The following is a 16654-nucleotide window of genomic DNA, read 5'->3' on the forward strand; positions in this document are numbered from 1 at the left end:
TGCATGATGACCGTACATTTAGACATTCAAATTGTGAAAACTGAACAGTTTTGACTGAACAGGCCAGGATTCAGTTTTAGTTTCACTGTGATGTTCACAGTACAGTAACAGTAGGTGTGGTTTGCTGCTAGGAGACATAAAGAACAGAGCAGCAGCAGAGAGACTGAACTTCATTCACCAGTTCTGGCATCTGCACTCTGTAACATGGCCAGCCATTACTACTCCTATGGTAAGTCATTGTGATATTACTGTGCTGTTGTCAAGATACACTCCAAGATGTATCTTGACAATAGCACTATTTGAGTACTATTAACTTCATCGTCATGTAGATTTTAATTAATGTATTAGGTCGAATATATTCAATATAATTGTGTCTTTGATTTTGTGGCAGTTATTTAATTAAATTTCAAATACAAATGTTTAGAATAAAATCCACTCATTATAGTTAAATGAAGCATAAGAATTCTGTTTATTTAATTCAAAAGAGGGAGAATATTGAGTTAATTCAAATTAATTTAATCGGGCCATTTTTAATTCAAAAGCATTTCCTGTCAATGTGCGCTTTGTTGAATGCAGCAGGCTATCATTGTAGCCACAAGACATTTGAAGAGAGTGAATGCCCATCTTCTTCAACATCTTTTAGCTGCTTGACTAAGGTAAGAAAACTTGTGTTGTTTTCAATGGGCTAGTTGTTGCGCTATAATATTAACAGGGCATTATACATTTTTGGAAGAATGCAAGTAGATCGAAGCACAAACTTTTATTTTGAAAAGGGTTAGCGTTTCCGTTATCATGTTTCCTACAGTATGTCACTTGCGTGTTGTTTATATATCCAGGATATATAAATGTCCAGGAGATTAGGGGAACTAGCCCATTGAAAACAAAAGTTTTCTTACCCCAGCGACAAGGCGCTTACCGGTGAGCTCCCCCCCAACTGCCCCTTACTTTTGAAATTAAAAACAGATGAAGGAATATGTTGGACTCGATATGCAAGAGATCACTTTGTTATGCACAGAAATTAATAAAAATGAAAGCTTTTGAATAACAAGAATCTCATGTAATAAAATGTTATTTATTCTTCCATTCAGGACAAAATCACGAGGAGCTGAGGATTGTGATGGTGGGGAAGACTGGAGTTGGAAAGAGTGCCTCTGGAAACACCATCCTGGGAAGACGATGCTTTGAATCAAAGTTCAGTGCTAAGTCTATGACTGTAGACTGTTCTAAGGACAGATGTGAGGTGTTTGGACAACAGGTTGCTGTTATTGACACCCCAGGCTTGTTTGACACCAGGTTTGGCATGGATAGAACAACTAAAGATGTGACCCAGTGCATCACTTATGCTGCTCCTGGACCCCATGTCTTCCTGGTGGTCATCAGACTGGGAAGATACACTGAAGAAGAAATGAAGACGGTGCAGAAGATTCAAGAAATCTTTGGTCAGGCTGCAGACAGATACAGCATGGTGCTCTTTACTGGTGGTGATCTTCTTAAAGGTACCCCTATTGAAGAGTTCTTGGGTGAAAGTTCAGACATACAGGAACTTATAGCCAGATGTAACGGCCAGTATCATGTCTTCAATAATCAGCTGAAAGATGGAGCTCAGGTCACTGAGCTGCTCCAGAAGATCAGAAACATAGTCCAGAAGAACGGCGGAAACCACTACACCAACCAGATGTTCCAAGACGCTGAGAGGGCAGTCGAAGAGGAGAAACAACGCATCCTCAAAGAAAAAGAAGAAGAAATAGGCAGAAAACAAGAACTGGAGAGGAAAATACAGGAAAAATATGAGAAACAGATGGAGAGAATGCATGCCCGACTCCAGGCTGAGAGAGAGAGGGAGATGAGAGAGAGAGAGGAGGAAAGAAGGAGGGAAAGGGAGGAGAGGGAAAGGGAGAGGGAGAGAGAGAGGCAGGAAAGAGAAGCCGCAAGGGAGAGAGAGAGAGAGGAGAGAGAGAGAGAAATTGCAAATATGCAGAGACATTTAGAGGAAGAACGTGAAAGAGAACTGGAAGAGGAAAGAGAAAGACTGAGAAGGCAAAGACAGCTGCAGGACAACAATGATTGTACAATTCTCTGATTTGGTTATTCTGTTATACTTTGTATTTATGTGCTACTCAACTGATGTGAAATAAACAATCTTTAAATTCAAATTTCTTCCTATCATTATTCATACATTTTAGCACCAACATGCATCTCTCATCTTTTACCATATGAACACTGTTGGCCTCTCAGGTTAGCAAAAGTCTGAATGAAATAATCATGTGAATAAAAAGAGTAGAATAAAATGAACTAGAAAAAGAGAAATATTTCAAAAAGATGTAAAAAGTATGAATTTGGAGAAGGGGCACACGTTCTTTTTTGAGCAACGAGCTACATGCATAAATACATGTGAATAAAACACTAATGGTACACTGAGGAGGTGCTCTGCTCTATAGCTGATGGACAGTTAGTCTTATATTAGTTATACAGTCACAACAAGTATACAGTTAAATAACAAGCACTGCAAATGAATGTATTTATACAGTAGATAACTCATTAATGTCATATCTAGGACACATTCACTGTATATGATAATACAGCCAGACTGTGACACATAACATATTTTAACGTGCTCTTTGATACAAAAATATTTAAATTAACAATATTTATGAAATATAACTTCACTTTCATGCTTCTGTGCTGCTGATTACAAAGTAAGTAAGTAATAATATCCACCAGATTAACAAGAGGACTCCACACACTCATTAAAACATGTATAGATGTTCTGTTTGTGAAAACTGGTCATGTGGACTTAGTCTAATGTGGTCTCATTTCTGGCTCTCTTAGGCTTGTAGTGCAAAATGTGTTGGTCTGAGCTCAGTTACATTGTGTGAAACATCAAAATTATACAAGAAGAGTGAAAATCAAGCACAAATACAGGTAAGAATCCAAGAATGATTCGACTACTCTGCTAATAGGAACTTATTGGCTGACAGTTGGCAAAACTGCTGAAAGGCAGGAGACACTTCCTCAAAGGTGACAGGTGATCACATTTCTATCATTTAAAGTGTCATAATGAAATAAAAACTCATAAATAACAAGCACCAATTAATTTAGTGGCAATTGTAGCAGGCCATCGGCCTCATTCACAAATACGTACGCAGAAATGTTCTTACTCCACGCACAAAATAAGGGCTTGTGAAAAATCACTGCTGGATTCATGACACGTGCATACTGGCCAATTTTGTTCTTAGCATCGTGCGTATGTTAGTGAATTAGAATCATTCATTGACAGGCGCGTGTCTGCTATCTACAATCAGCATACTGCCACGCCTCTATTTCTCTATATACTGTAAGGACATCGGTTTGGTGCATCATGAAGAGAGCACTGTGCTGAACAGAGAAGTTGAAAGAAGTTGAGTTATTAGAGATGACCCAAAAGGTTACAATCAGAAGAATTTCACAACAGCAGAAATTGAAATAATTGAGTCAGAGGTGGAAGCCAGAAAAGGCACACTTTACTGTAGAGTGTCCTCCAGAATGACGATGTTAATGCTGCAATAACTGAAGCAGTGAATACTGTGTCCCCTGAGGGTCGGACAGTGGCACAAGTAAAACCATAAACCAGACAAAAATAGGCAAACAGGAGGAAGACAAGGAGCACCAGATCTGACAGCTCAGGATGAGAGACTGGCAGCAATTATTGGACAGTTATCATAAAGAGGAATTGTTCAAGGAATGAGGGAGAATGTGATGATATCCACCAACAACTGTAATTTCTTGTATCTTTTGTAATTAACGAGTGCAATTCAATCAAAACAAACTTTTATTTAAATGAAAATAGCATTGCTGCTTGCAAAAGTGAATTAATTAGGCTAAGAATATAATTTGTAAGCCCAGATGATGCAATAGAAAACATTAATGAAACACGAACAGTTATCAAATGACCTCACAAATAAATAAGTTAATGATTTAATGTGTGTGTGTGTGTGTGTGTGTGTGTGTGTGTGTGTGTGTGTGTGTGTGTGTCATTTGCTTCAGAAAAATGAAGATTTTAGGAAAAATGAAATATCTCACAAATGTATTCAGTGCACATTTTGTAATAAGGTGTTTTAACTTACCATCATTAAGGCATATAGAGCACTACAGCCCTGCCATCATTTGTGCGTATTATGGTCTGAGGACATTTGTTTGCTGAGTATAGACAAATTTAAGTAAGAACATATTGATGAATCTCAGATTTGTGCGTCAAACATTCGTAGGCATGGTTTAAGTACAGATTTTTGTGTGTACGCACTGAATGAAGCCCATTGTCTGCAGTTCTTCTGCCATTTCTTGTAAGTGAAAGAGAGATGGAGTGCAAGGTTTTATGACTGTGTAAAGTGAATTCAAACATTTTCTTCTAAACACATTAATGACCTCGGTACCTCAAGGAGCAGCAGACCAGCTGACCTGAGGTACCGAGCAGGAGCGTGGGGGTGAAGGAGCTCAGAGAGGTAGAGCGGGGCCAGACCATTTAAAGATTTAAAAACAAATAAAAGAATCTTAAAATGGACTCTAAAGTGCTCAGGTAGCCAGTGGAGGGATGCCAGGATGGGCGTTATGTGCTCCCTCTTACGTACTCCAGTTACGAAGGTCTGTATGTTTTACTGTTGCTTAGATACATCTGGCCTCCTAGCAACCGAATCAGGAAACAGGAGGCTCGAAGCAAATGAATAACAGGAAACAAGCTGAAAATATCATGGTGTTAGAAAGTTAAGAGTTAAATGTAAGAACCTTTGTTGTTGTGAAAATGCCCTAATATGCCTAAATGCCACCAACAGCATTTAGTGCACTTTAATTGAACCGTAGTTAGTTTTACTCCGTGTTTCAGTTCATTTGGGTCGGTCAGAATGCAACAATCACACTCAGGTCTGCACCAAATGGACTGGATCGAGACCTCAAGAGGTGGTCTTGATCTGCACCATCACCATTACATAATAACCTATAAATGATATATATACAACACTGAAGCTTTGCAGCCATGGCCACTAACAAGCCAATTATCTTGAGTTGGACGTCAGTGAGAAGATCAGAAGCCTTGACTATGAACAGCGAGCAAAAATCAGTGAGAATAGCAGTGTGTTATATTGATAAACTGACTTTTCCTACTATCCAGTGGGCCAGATATGGCCGTGGACCGTATGTTTGACACCAGTGTGTCAGACAGTGTTCCTGCTCATGTTACAGAATGATTGAACCAGCTCACGTCTCACCAAATAAATGTGTTTATTTGTATTTGATGTGTTTTAAGGTGTTTGTAGATGTAACCTACTTACTGACTGTTTTACTGTGCAGAACTGTCTGGTTCACTGTGACAACGGTGCGTTCACTGCTGTGGTGGGAGACTTCGGCCTGGCAGAGAAGATCCCAGATTACAGGTCAGTGGGGAGAATCCACACTCTACTCTACATCACTATTGTTTTAGTTAGTATTGTTTTATTTGATTTTATTTGTTATCACTTATTCAAGAATACTGTTGTGTCCATTTTGAATGTCACCATAGGCTCAATAAAGTTTACCCTACCCTCCCCTACCTAAATATATAATATATAATATCATGCAGTATAATTATACATTTATTTTTCTGATCTTTCTATTCGGCTTGTTTTACCCTTTTTACTTTACTGATACTGTGATTTCATGTATTGTTTGTTGTTAACAAAGCTAATGGGGATCCTAATGAATTGGATTGTACATTGTGTCCTATTTCTACCTAATGAAGCAGGCCTGTCTCTATAACTGCTTTAATCAGCTGATATATTGTCTCAAAAATAATCGCAATAAACGGTATCATACAATATCATACAGTATCGTAAAAGAAGTCCATATGTAGATATGATGATGTTGATAATTACATGATTGTATGATAAGTCAATAATGGAGTGTGTCTAACATTATAATTAATATCACAGCTAATTCTCACTGGTGTCATTCTTCACAGTGATGGTGCAGAGAAGCAGCCTCTGGCCATCGTGGGCTCTCCCTATTGGATGGCTCCTGAAGTTCTGAGAGGAGAGCTGTACGATGAGAAGGTAAAACTGTTTCTTTTTATTGTCTTCTGCAATATTAAAACAACACTTTAATATTGTGAAAGAAGAAATAACACCTCTAAACACACCCTTAACCATTTCAGTACAGTCCTGTGTGACCAGTAGTACATGCAGACTTAAGATGTATACTGCTGTCTAACTGACTGAGTACATATTGTTCTTATACTGTAATTATATAAACATTTAAACTGCTCTACCACTAAAGTAAACACACTTGAATATCACCAGGATGTTCATAGTTTCCAAGGTGTGTTCCATTCCACTCACTCCCAGTCAGATGAAGAATGTAGATATTAAAGCAGCAGACTGCAGAGGACCAACAGTACAGTATTTGAACAGTATTTTACCCCCAAGCTTATAATTGTGTTTAAATTCTCTCCACACAGAACATAAACTGTGCTGTGTTACATTTAGTTCTATACTTGTAACATAAATAAATCATGTTGGAGCTCCAACCTGTGTGTGCTCAGTCAGAGGTAACACACACACACACACACACACACACACACACACACACAACCAGGATAGAACTGACATCACTTCCTGTCCTCTGCTCAGGTGGATGTATTTGCATACGGCATCATCCTGTGTGAGATCATTGCCCGGATTGAAGCTGATCCTGATTTCTTACCCAGGACAAAGGTAGGTGTGTGTGTGTGTGTGTTTGTGTGTGTGTGTGTGTGTGTGTGTGTGTGTGGGAGGGGGGTAACTGTGGAAAGAGTGTGTGTGACTGATTTAACACTTTGAAGGACGGATTGAGTCAAAGGATACTTCCAGTTTATTAATCAGGTCTTATTTTTGTAGTTTTGCTCTGATTTGTATCAGATCCCAGCCAGCATGTCCATGTGGGCCCCATAAGGGTTACATTTGGGCTGCAAATATGAGTCCCAAGTGGGTTTGTCTGCAGTTTCCATGGTGGCCCCACCTGTGTTTGCCCAAATGGGCTTCAAGTGGGATCAGAATGGACATTAAATGGGGCCCATTTAGCCAGCCCACATGTGCTTCATATGTGAGGCCCATGTTTCTGAAACAATATGGGGCCCATACAATTTGCCCTGTTTATGCCCATGCCCACTTAGTCCACTTAAATCCCTTGGTTCCAATCCATGGTTACTGAAACCATGTGGGACCTGCAAAATGTTCCTAGTTCAAACCCATGCACATGGAAATGCTGGTTGGGTTGTATTCACCAAAATAAGAGTTGAGGTCCAGAAACATGAGCAGGTTGCAAACATTTATTATTCAGAGAAAACAAAAGCAAAGAGTTCAATTATGACCCAAGCCTTAGTGTTATTAACATCAATCACAGTTCATTATTTCTGCCTGTTTTTTTTTTTGTATTGTAGTGATGTCATTGCATTCCCAGATCTCAGCAACATACAGTGTTATCATTACTGATAGAAATGATAGCTAAAACTATGAAAATGAGACCAAACTGGAATAATCCTTTAATCTGTGCAGTAGTTTTTGATAACAGTGGGGAGGGTATGGAGCCAAATCAAGGTCGATGTTTTCTTCATTCAAAAAAGAGACGTGAGACTGAAAGTCTAATTTTTGATATTATATTATATATTACTTCTTACATTTTTATAGCAGTTGACCAGTGTGTGTGTGTGTGTGTGTGTGTGTGTGTGTGTGTATGGGTGTGTGGGTGTGTGGGTGTGTACATGTGCATTTTGATTACACTGTTGTAACTTAAAAAGTGGCATGTGAAGAAGGTATGAATATTTATTGTACAGATCATTCCACACACTGTGTGTGTTTGTGCTTTTTGGGAAAAAGGTAGAGTGATGGATTCTTGCAGGATCATTTTTATCCCATCATTTCTGATGTTAAACCATGGTTCTCCTTCATTTCCATCTTCTGTTCTTCTACAACTAGAAACCTGCGTGCAATAATCTGGTAATAAACAATTATGGTTGTGCATCATTCCCTCTGCTGTTTTTATTCTTTTTGTGTAGAACTCCAACTGGTATGTTGTTTATATATCCAGGATATATAAATGTCCAGGATATATAAACAACACGCAAGTGACATACTGTAGGAAACATGATAACGGAAACGCTAACCCGCTTCAAAATAAAAGTTTGTGCTTCGATCTACTTGCATTCTTCCAAAAATGTATAATGCCCTGTTCATATTATAGTGCAACAACTAGCCCATTGAAAACAAACGTTTTCTTACCCCAGCGACAAGGCGCTTACCGGTGAGCCCCCCCCCCCAACTGCCCCTTACTTTTGAAATTAAAAACAGATGAAGGAATATGTTGGACTCGATATGCAAGAGATCACTTTGTTATGCACAGAAATTAATAAAAATGATAACAAGAATCTCATGTAATAAAATGTTATTTATTCTTCCATTCAGGACAAAATCACGAGGAGCTGAGGATAGTGATGGTGGGGAAGACTGGAGTTGGAAAGAGTGCCTCTGGAAACACCATCCTGGGAAGAAAGTGCTTTGCATCAAAGTTGAGTGCTAAGTCTATGACTGTAGACTGTTCTAAGGACAGATGTGAGGTGTTTGGACAACAGGTTGCTGTTATTGACACCCCAGGCTTGTTTGACACCAGGTTTGGCATGGATAGAACAACTAAAGATGTGACCCAGTGCATCACTTATGCTGCTCCTGGACCCCATGTCTTCCTGGTAGTCATCAGACTGGGAAGATACACTGAAGAAGAAATGAAGACGGTGCAGAAGATTCAAGAAATCTTTGGTCAGGCTGCAGACAGATACAGCATGGTGCTCTTTACTGGTGGTGATCTTCTTAAAGGTACCCCTATTGAAGAGTTCTTGGGTGAAAGATCAGACATACAGGAACTTATAGCCAGATGTAACGGCCAGTATCATGTCTTCAATAATGAGCTGAAAGATGGAGCTCAGGTCACTGAGCTGCTCCAGAAGATCAGAAACATAGTCCAGAAGAACGGAGGAAGCCACTACACCAACCAGATGTTCCAAGACGCTGAGAGGGCAGTCGAAGAGGAGAAACGACGCATCCTCTACGAAAAAGAAGAAGAAATACGCAGAAAACAAGAACTGGAGAGGAAAATACAGGAAAAATATGAGAAACAGATGGAGAGAATGCATGCCCGACTCCAGGCTGAGAGAGAGAGGGAGATGAGAGAGAGAGAGGAGGAAAGAAGGAGGGAAAGGGAGGAGAGGGAAAGGGAGAGGGAGAGAGAGAGGCAGGAAAGAGAAGCCGCAAGGGAGAGAGAGAGAGAGGAGAGAGAGAGAGAAATTGCAAATATGCAGAGACATTTAGAGGAAGAACGTGAAAGAGAACTGGAAGAGGAAAGAGAAAGACTGAGAAGGCAAAGACAGCTGCAGGACAACAATGATTGTACAATTCTCTGATTTGGTTATTCTGTTATACTTTGTATTTATGTGCTACTCAACTGATGTGAAATAAACAATCTTTAAATTCAAATTTCTTCCTATCATTATTCATACATTTTAGCACCAACATGCATCTCTCATCTTTTACCACATGAACACTGTTGGCCTCTCAGGTTAGCAAAAGTCTGAATGAAATAATCATGTGAATAAAAAGAGTAGAATAAAATGAACTAGAAAAAGAGAAATATTTCAAAAAGATGTAAAAAGTATGAATTTGGAGAAGGGGCACACGTTCTTTTTTGAGCAACGAGCTACATGCATAAATACATGTGAATAAAACACTAATGGTACACTGAGGAGGTGCTCTGCTCTATAGCTGATGGACAGTTAGTCTTATATTAGTTATACAGTCACAACAAGTATACAGTTAAATAACAAGCACTGCAAATGAATGTATTTATACAGTAGATAACTCATTAATGTCATATCTAGGACACATTCACTGTATATGATAATACAGCCAGACTGTGACACATAACATATTTTAACGTGCTCTTTGATACAAAAATATTTAAATTAACAATATTTATGAAATATAACTTCACTTTCATGCTTCTGTGCTGCTGATTACAAAGTAAGTAAGTAATAATATCCACCAGATTAACAAGAGGACTCCACACACTCATTAAAACATGTATAGATGTTCTGTTTGTGAAAACTGGTCATGTGGACTTAGTCTAATGTGGTCTCATTTCTGGCTCTCTTAGGCTTGTAGTGCAAAATGTGTTGGTCTGAGCTCAGTTACATTGTGTGAAACATCAAAATTATACAAGAAGAGTGAAAATACATTGTAAAAGTGGGGGAGTCCAAATTAATCATTTCCCACCCTCGTATAATGGCAGCTACACAGTGCACAACCCAGTTTCAGTATTTGTTTTTAACCATTGACTTAAACAAGGAAATGGTTTATGAGAACAGCTCAGACCACAAGGTCAGATCTTCAAGTGTAATTCACAATCATCTTCCCACACACACAGTAAATCATAAACAAACACCATCACGTTTTGCCACACTAACAGACATGAGCAAGTCAGCAAGAAGAAGTTAATCACTGATCTTAAAACTTGGTCATGTGCGTCACTAATGACCAGCAGAAGTTAAAAATTGTGGGGCTGAGAACAGATTTTATAAAATAGTAAATAGCAAATCAGTTTTCAGTGTGTTTTGTTTAAAACTCTTCATTACCACTCTGATTCCATACATGAAGTAGAAGACAACATTTAACTCAAGTCAGCAATGCTCATGACTGCAAGTACAACAAAACCATCACATGTGAATAATTACTTCAAGCAAGCATTATATATATACATATATATATATATATATATTGTAGAATATTTTAAGCTGCTTTGCCCACAGTGTCCCATCCACTGCTTAGGCCTGTGGTACAACAACACATACCTGAAACAGACACTGACAAACACCCATTTGATTTGTATTACAATGAAATCAGGTGATTAATGGAAGAAATTACCGATTGGAAGCAGAGTGAAAGATAGGATTTAAAATAAGGAGGCTCCCACTAAAATCAGGAGGACGAGAGAATGAGGAAAATACTTGTGGAACTAGACCTCAGTCTTGCCCATCCTGTGTTCCATCCTGCTAATCACTGTGCAGTGTGCATACAGATGTGACCTGCCCTCATTTATAGAAATCATCAGCTCTGCAGCTGCAGTAACCTTTAACTTCACAAAGGTAGACAGTGTAGAGGCCGCTGTTTCAGATATGTCCTGTCACTGAACTTTCCTACCCTTGTTCATAACTGTCACCAGCTCTGCAGCAAGTTCCCTGCAGCTCCTATCTGTTTTACATCAAAGCCAGCAGTTAAACTGCTGGTTAAGAGCTCATTTATGAAACCTCATCATCACACATCAGACGGGTCACACTCATAAGCTCTCAGTCTGGACACAATTCTGTTTATAGTGACAGAGAACATTTTAGTAACAGAACAAATGCAGTTCTATTTTCTGTCCATAGGGGGAACACATGTGTAGTGTAGTTCATCATGCAGTTGGAAAGAAATGCTGCCTTTTCTTGTAAATGGTGGAGGGAGGGGTGAGCAGTGGTTGCAGTCAGGAGTAAATGTGGAGCATCCTAGATATGCAGACAGGGAGGATAGATAAAATCAAGGCTGATCTTCAGCATGAAGAATCTACACGAATAAATCAACCTGACTGTGATGTTCAAGAACTGTATTCAAGTTGGAAATGAAAAGAACTGAATTAATTAATTACATATAAATAATTGAATGAAGTATTTAATTAATTTATTCAATTATTTATATATAATTAATTAATTTAGTTCTTTTCCAGGATATATAAATGTCCAGGATATATAAACAACATGCAAGTGACATACTGTAGGAAACATGATAACGGAAACGCTAACCCGCTTCAAAATAAAAGTTTGTGCTTCGATCTACTTGCATTCTTCCAAAAATGTATAATGCCCTGTTCATATTATAGTGCAACAACTAGCCCATTGAAAACAAACGTTTTCTTACCCCAGCGACAAGGCGCTTACCGGTGAGCCCCCCCCCCCAACTGCCCCTTACTTTTGAAATTAAAAACAGATGAAGGAATATGTTGGACTCGATATGCAAGAGATCACTTTGTTATGCACAGAAATTAATAAAAATGATAACAAGAATCTCATGTAATAAAATGTTATTTATTCTTCCATTCAGGACAAAATCACGAGGAGCTGAGGATAGTGATGGTGGGGAAGACTGGAGTTGGAAAGAGTGCCTCTGGAAACACCATCCTGGGAAGAAAGTGCTTTGCATCAAAGTTGAGTGCTAAGTCTATGACTGTAGACTGTTCTAAGGACAGATGTGAGGTGTTTGGACAACAGGTTGCTGTTATTGACACCCCAGGCTTGTTTGACACCAGGTTTGGCATGGATAGAACAACTAAAGATGTGACCCAGTGCATCACTTATGCTGCTCCTGGACCCCATGTCTTCCTGGTAGTCATCAGACTGGGAAGATACACTGAAGAAGAAATGAAGACGGTGCAGAAGATTCAAGAAATCTTTGGTCAGGCTGCAGACAGATACAGCATGGTGCTCTTTACTGGTGGTGATCTTCTTAAAGGTACCCCTATTGAAGAGTTCTTGGGTGAAAGTTCAGACATACAGGAACTTATAGCCAGATGTAACGGCCAGTATCATGTCTTCAATAATCAGCTGAAAGATGGAGCTCAGGTCACTGAGCTGCTCCAGAAGATCAGAAACATAGTCCAGAAGAACGGAGGAAGCCACTACACCAACCAGATGTTCCAAGACGCTGAGAGGGCAGTCGAAGAGGAGAAACAACGCATCCTCTACGAAAAAGAAGAAGAAATACGCAGAAAACAAGAAGAACTGGAGAGGAAAATACAGGAAAAATATGAGAAACAGATGGAGAGAATGCATGCCCGACTCCAGGCTGAGAGAGAGAGGGAGATGAGAGAGAGAGAGGAGGAAAGAAGGAGGGAAAGGGAGGAGAGGGAAAGGGAGAGGGAGAGAGAGAGGCAGGAAAGAGAAGCCGCAAGGGAGAGAGAGAGAGAGGAGAGAGAGAGAGAAATTGCAAATATGCAGAGACATTTAGAGGAAGAACGTGAAAGAGAACTGGAAGAGGAAAGAGAAAGACTGAGAAGGCAAAGACAGCTGCAGGACAACAATGATTGTACAATTCTCTGATTTGGTTATTCTGTTATACTTTGTATTTATGTGCTACTCAACTGATGTGAAATAAACAATCTTTAAATTCAAATTTCTTCCTATCATTATTCATACATTTTAGCACCAACATGCATCTCTCATCTTTTACCACATGAACACTGTTGGCCTCTCAGGTTAGCAAAAGTCTGAATGAAATAATCATGTGAATAAAAAGAGTAGAATAAAATGAACTAGAAAAAGAGAAATATTTCAAAAAGATGTAAAAAGTATGAATTTGGAGAAGGGGCACACGTTCTTTTTTGAGCAACGAGCTACATGCATAAATACATGTGAATAAAACACTAATGGTACACTGAGGAGGTGCTCTGCTCTATAGCTGATGGACAGTTAGTCTTATATTAGTTATACAGTCACAACAAGTATACAGTTAAATAACAAGCACTGCAAATGAATGTATTTATACAGTAGATAACTCATTAATGTCATATCTAGGACACATTCACTGCATATGATAATACAGCCAGACTGTGACACATAACATATTTTAACGTGCTCTTTGATACAAAAATATTTAAATTAACAATATTTATGAAATATAACTTCACTTTCATGCTTCTGTGCTGCTGATTACAAAGTAAGTAAGTAATAATATCCACCAGATTAACAAGAGGACTCCACACACTCATTAAAACATGTATAGATGTTCTGTTTGTGAAAACTGGTCATGTGGACTTAGTCTAATGTGGTCTCATTTCTGGCTCTCTTAGGCTTGTAGTGCAAAATGTGTTGGTCTGAGCTCAGTTACATTGTGTGAAACATCAAAATTATACAAGAAGAGTGAAAATCAAGCACAAATACAGGTAAGAATCCAAGAATGATTCGACTACTCTGCTAATAGGAACTTATTGGCTGACAGTTGGCAAAACTGCTGAAAGGCAGGAGACACTTCCTCAAAGGTGACAGGTGATCACATTTCTATCATTTAAAGTGTCATAATGAAATAAAAACTCATAAATAACAAGCACCAATTAATTTAGTGGCAATTGTAGCAGGCCATCGGCCTCATTCACAAATACGTACGCAGAAATGTTCTTACTCCACGCACGAAATAAGGACTTGTGAAAAATCACTGCTGGATTCATGACACGTGCATACTGGCCAATTTTGTTCTTAGCATCGTGCGTATGTTAGTGAATTAGAATCATTCATTGACAGGCGCGTGTCTGCTATCTACAATCAGCATACTGCCACGCCTCTATTTCTCTATATACTGTAAGGACATCGGTTTGGTGCATCATGAAGAGAGCACTGTGCTGAACAGAGAAGTTGAAAGAAGTTGAGTTATTAGAGATGACCCAAAAGGTTACAATCAGAAGAATTTCACAACAGCAGAAATTGAAATAATTGAGTCAGAGGTGGAAGCCAGAAAAGGCACACTTTACTGTAGAGTGTCCTCCAGAATGACGATGTTAATGCTGCAATAACTGAAGCAGTGAATACTGTGTCCCCTGAGGGTCGGACAGTGGCACAAGTAAAACCATAAACCAGACAAAAATAGGCAAACAGGAGGAAGACAAGGAGCACCAGATCTGACAGCTCAGGATGAGAGACTGGCAGCAATTATTGGACAGTTATCCTTAAGAGGAATTGTTCAAGGAATGAGGGAGAATGTGATGATATCCACCAACAACTGTAATTTCTTGTATCTTTTGTAATTAACGAGTGCAATTCAACCAAAACAAACTTTTATTTAAATGAAAATAGCATTGCTGCTTGCAAAAGTGAATTAATTAGGCTAAGAATATAATTTGTAAGCCCAGATGATGCAATAGAAAACATTAATGAAACACGAACAGTTATCAAATGACCTCACAAATAAATAAGTTAATGATTTAATGTGTGTGTGTGTGTGTGTGTGTGTGTGTGTGTGTGTGTGTGTGTGTGTGTGTAATTTGCTTCAGAAAAATGAAGATTTTAGGAAAAATGAAATATCTCACAAATGTATTCAGTGTACATTTTGTAATAAGGTGTTTTAACTTACCATCATTAAGGCATATAGAGCACTACAGCCCTGCCATCATTTGTGAGTATTATGGTCTAAGGACATTTGTTTGCTGAGTATAGACAAATTTAAGTAAGAACATATTGATGAATCTCAGATTTGTGCGTCAAACATTCGTAGGTATGGTTTAAGGACAGATTTTTGTGTGTACGAACACACAGTAAATGGAGGGACTTTCTAGAAATGAAATTGCTCAAGTTAGACACTACCTTACTGAACGATGCCAAAAAGATGACTCATGCTTAGGGTTGGTTATCAGTACTTGATACCTATAAGGTATCGACCAAAATCAACCAATACCAAAGGGCTGTTTCCACTGCAGGAACTTCAGGGTAATTTTACGGGGACGTGACCGTTGGCACGTCTCCATAGCAGGAACCACCCCTGAAGGACAATCTCCTGGAACTTTTGGAGGGGCAAAATGAGTCTCTGCCTCGGGTATGTACTCATTGTGGCCCCGAAAAATTCCTAGGTGGGGCTTGAGGTGCTGATTGGGTGTACTCAAACTGTTGCAGAATGATTAGGTCATCACCAGAGTCCAGTGGGTCCTATCAAGGTCCTACTCTGCAATGGAGACACAACAGCTGAGAGGACTGAGTGAGAGGACGTTCCTGTAAAGTTCCCGCCTCCTGCATTTTTTACCTGGAACTTCCTTAATGGGAACAGGACTCTAGTAGTATCAAAACGTCAAAACGATACCACCAAACGATCCTTTTTACACTCAGAAAATGGTTGAATGTGGACTTACTTGTAGCTAATCAACACAAGCATTCTTCAATTTAATGCGATATGTGACAAGATGTCATCTAAACTCAAAAAAGTGTGACTATACTACTCGCCTGTTACAAGTGCACAAAATATGTAATGGGTATTGAATGAAGTACTCAGTTGGTATCAGTATCACTTTAAGGGTACTGTGGGTACTGGTGCTGGTATTGTCATTTTTTAAATGATACTCAGTCCTACTCATGCTTCTGAATATTCTTGCCTGTATTATTATAAAACACTTTATTCAGACTACAGAAAAACCACTGATAGGCTGCAGCTTGTACAGAATTCAACAACAAGAATCATCACATTGGCTGCCTATGTCTATGATGCCTATATAGGATTGATTTTTAAATGTATAAAGATACTCATGAACTCTTGACAGGTCAGGTATCGTATCAATTAGAGGCGGAGCTTCTAACTCCCTCCTACTTTGGATGTAGTTGCATCCAAACCATCGTAACTAGTGTGTTGAGACAGAGCAGTGTTGGATCCACTGACTGAATTGGCACTAATCAATGATTATTATGTTCATTATTAAAGATAAACTCAGCTGTCTGTTTGCCTGTTAACGCTATGCTCTGTGCTCTGTGTGTGTGTGTGTGTGCGTGTGCGTGAGCGTGTGTGTGTCTGTGTGTGTGTGTGTGTGTGCCTCCTGTCTGCTGCTCAGTAATGGCCAAATGGAT

At 39.0% G+C, this 16654-nt stretch overlaps 3 protein-coding genes across 3 annotated transcripts; all 3 read left to right on the forward strand.

Annotated features, from left to right (window-relative positions):
* The first annotated feature begins 204 nt into the window (after positions 1-204).
* LOC128366971 (GTPase IMAP family member 9-like) lies at positions 205-2080 on the forward strand. The gene is made up of 2 exons (XM_053327732.1): positions 205-229; positions 1089-2080. The coding sequence occupies exons 1-2, from the start codon at positions 205-207 to the stop codon at positions 2078-2080; spliced, it is 1017 nt and encodes a 338-aa protein (XP_053183707.1).
* A 3070-nt stretch (positions 2081-5150) lies between these two features.
* Positions 5151-9433, forward strand: LOC128366972 (GTPase IMAP family member 4-like). The gene is made up of 7 exons (XM_053327733.1): positions 5151-5204; positions 5320-5402; positions 5966-6056; positions 6633-6716; positions 8036-8046; positions 8264-8280; positions 8442-9433. Exons 1-7 carry the CDS (start codon positions 5151-5153, stop codon positions 9431-9433), a joined length of 1332 nt encoding a protein of 443 aa, XP_053183708.1.
* A 133-nt stretch (positions 9434-9566) lies between these two features.
* Positions 9567-13156, forward strand: LOC128366973 (GTPase IMAP family member 9-like). Its single transcript, XM_053327734.1, has 2 exons — positions 9567-9588; positions 12162-13156. Exons 1-2 carry the CDS (start codon positions 9567-9569, stop codon positions 13154-13156), a joined length of 1017 nt encoding a protein of 338 aa, XP_053183709.1.
* Positions 13157-16654: the final 3498 nt, after the last annotated feature.

This window comes from Scomber japonicus, chromosome 10 (assembly GCF_027409825.1).
Source record: "Scomber japonicus isolate fScoJap1 chromosome 10, fScoJap1.pri, whole genome shotgun sequence".
NCBI classification, from domain to species: domain Eukaryota; kingdom Metazoa; phylum Chordata; class Actinopteri; order Scombriformes; family Scombridae; genus Scomber; species Scomber japonicus.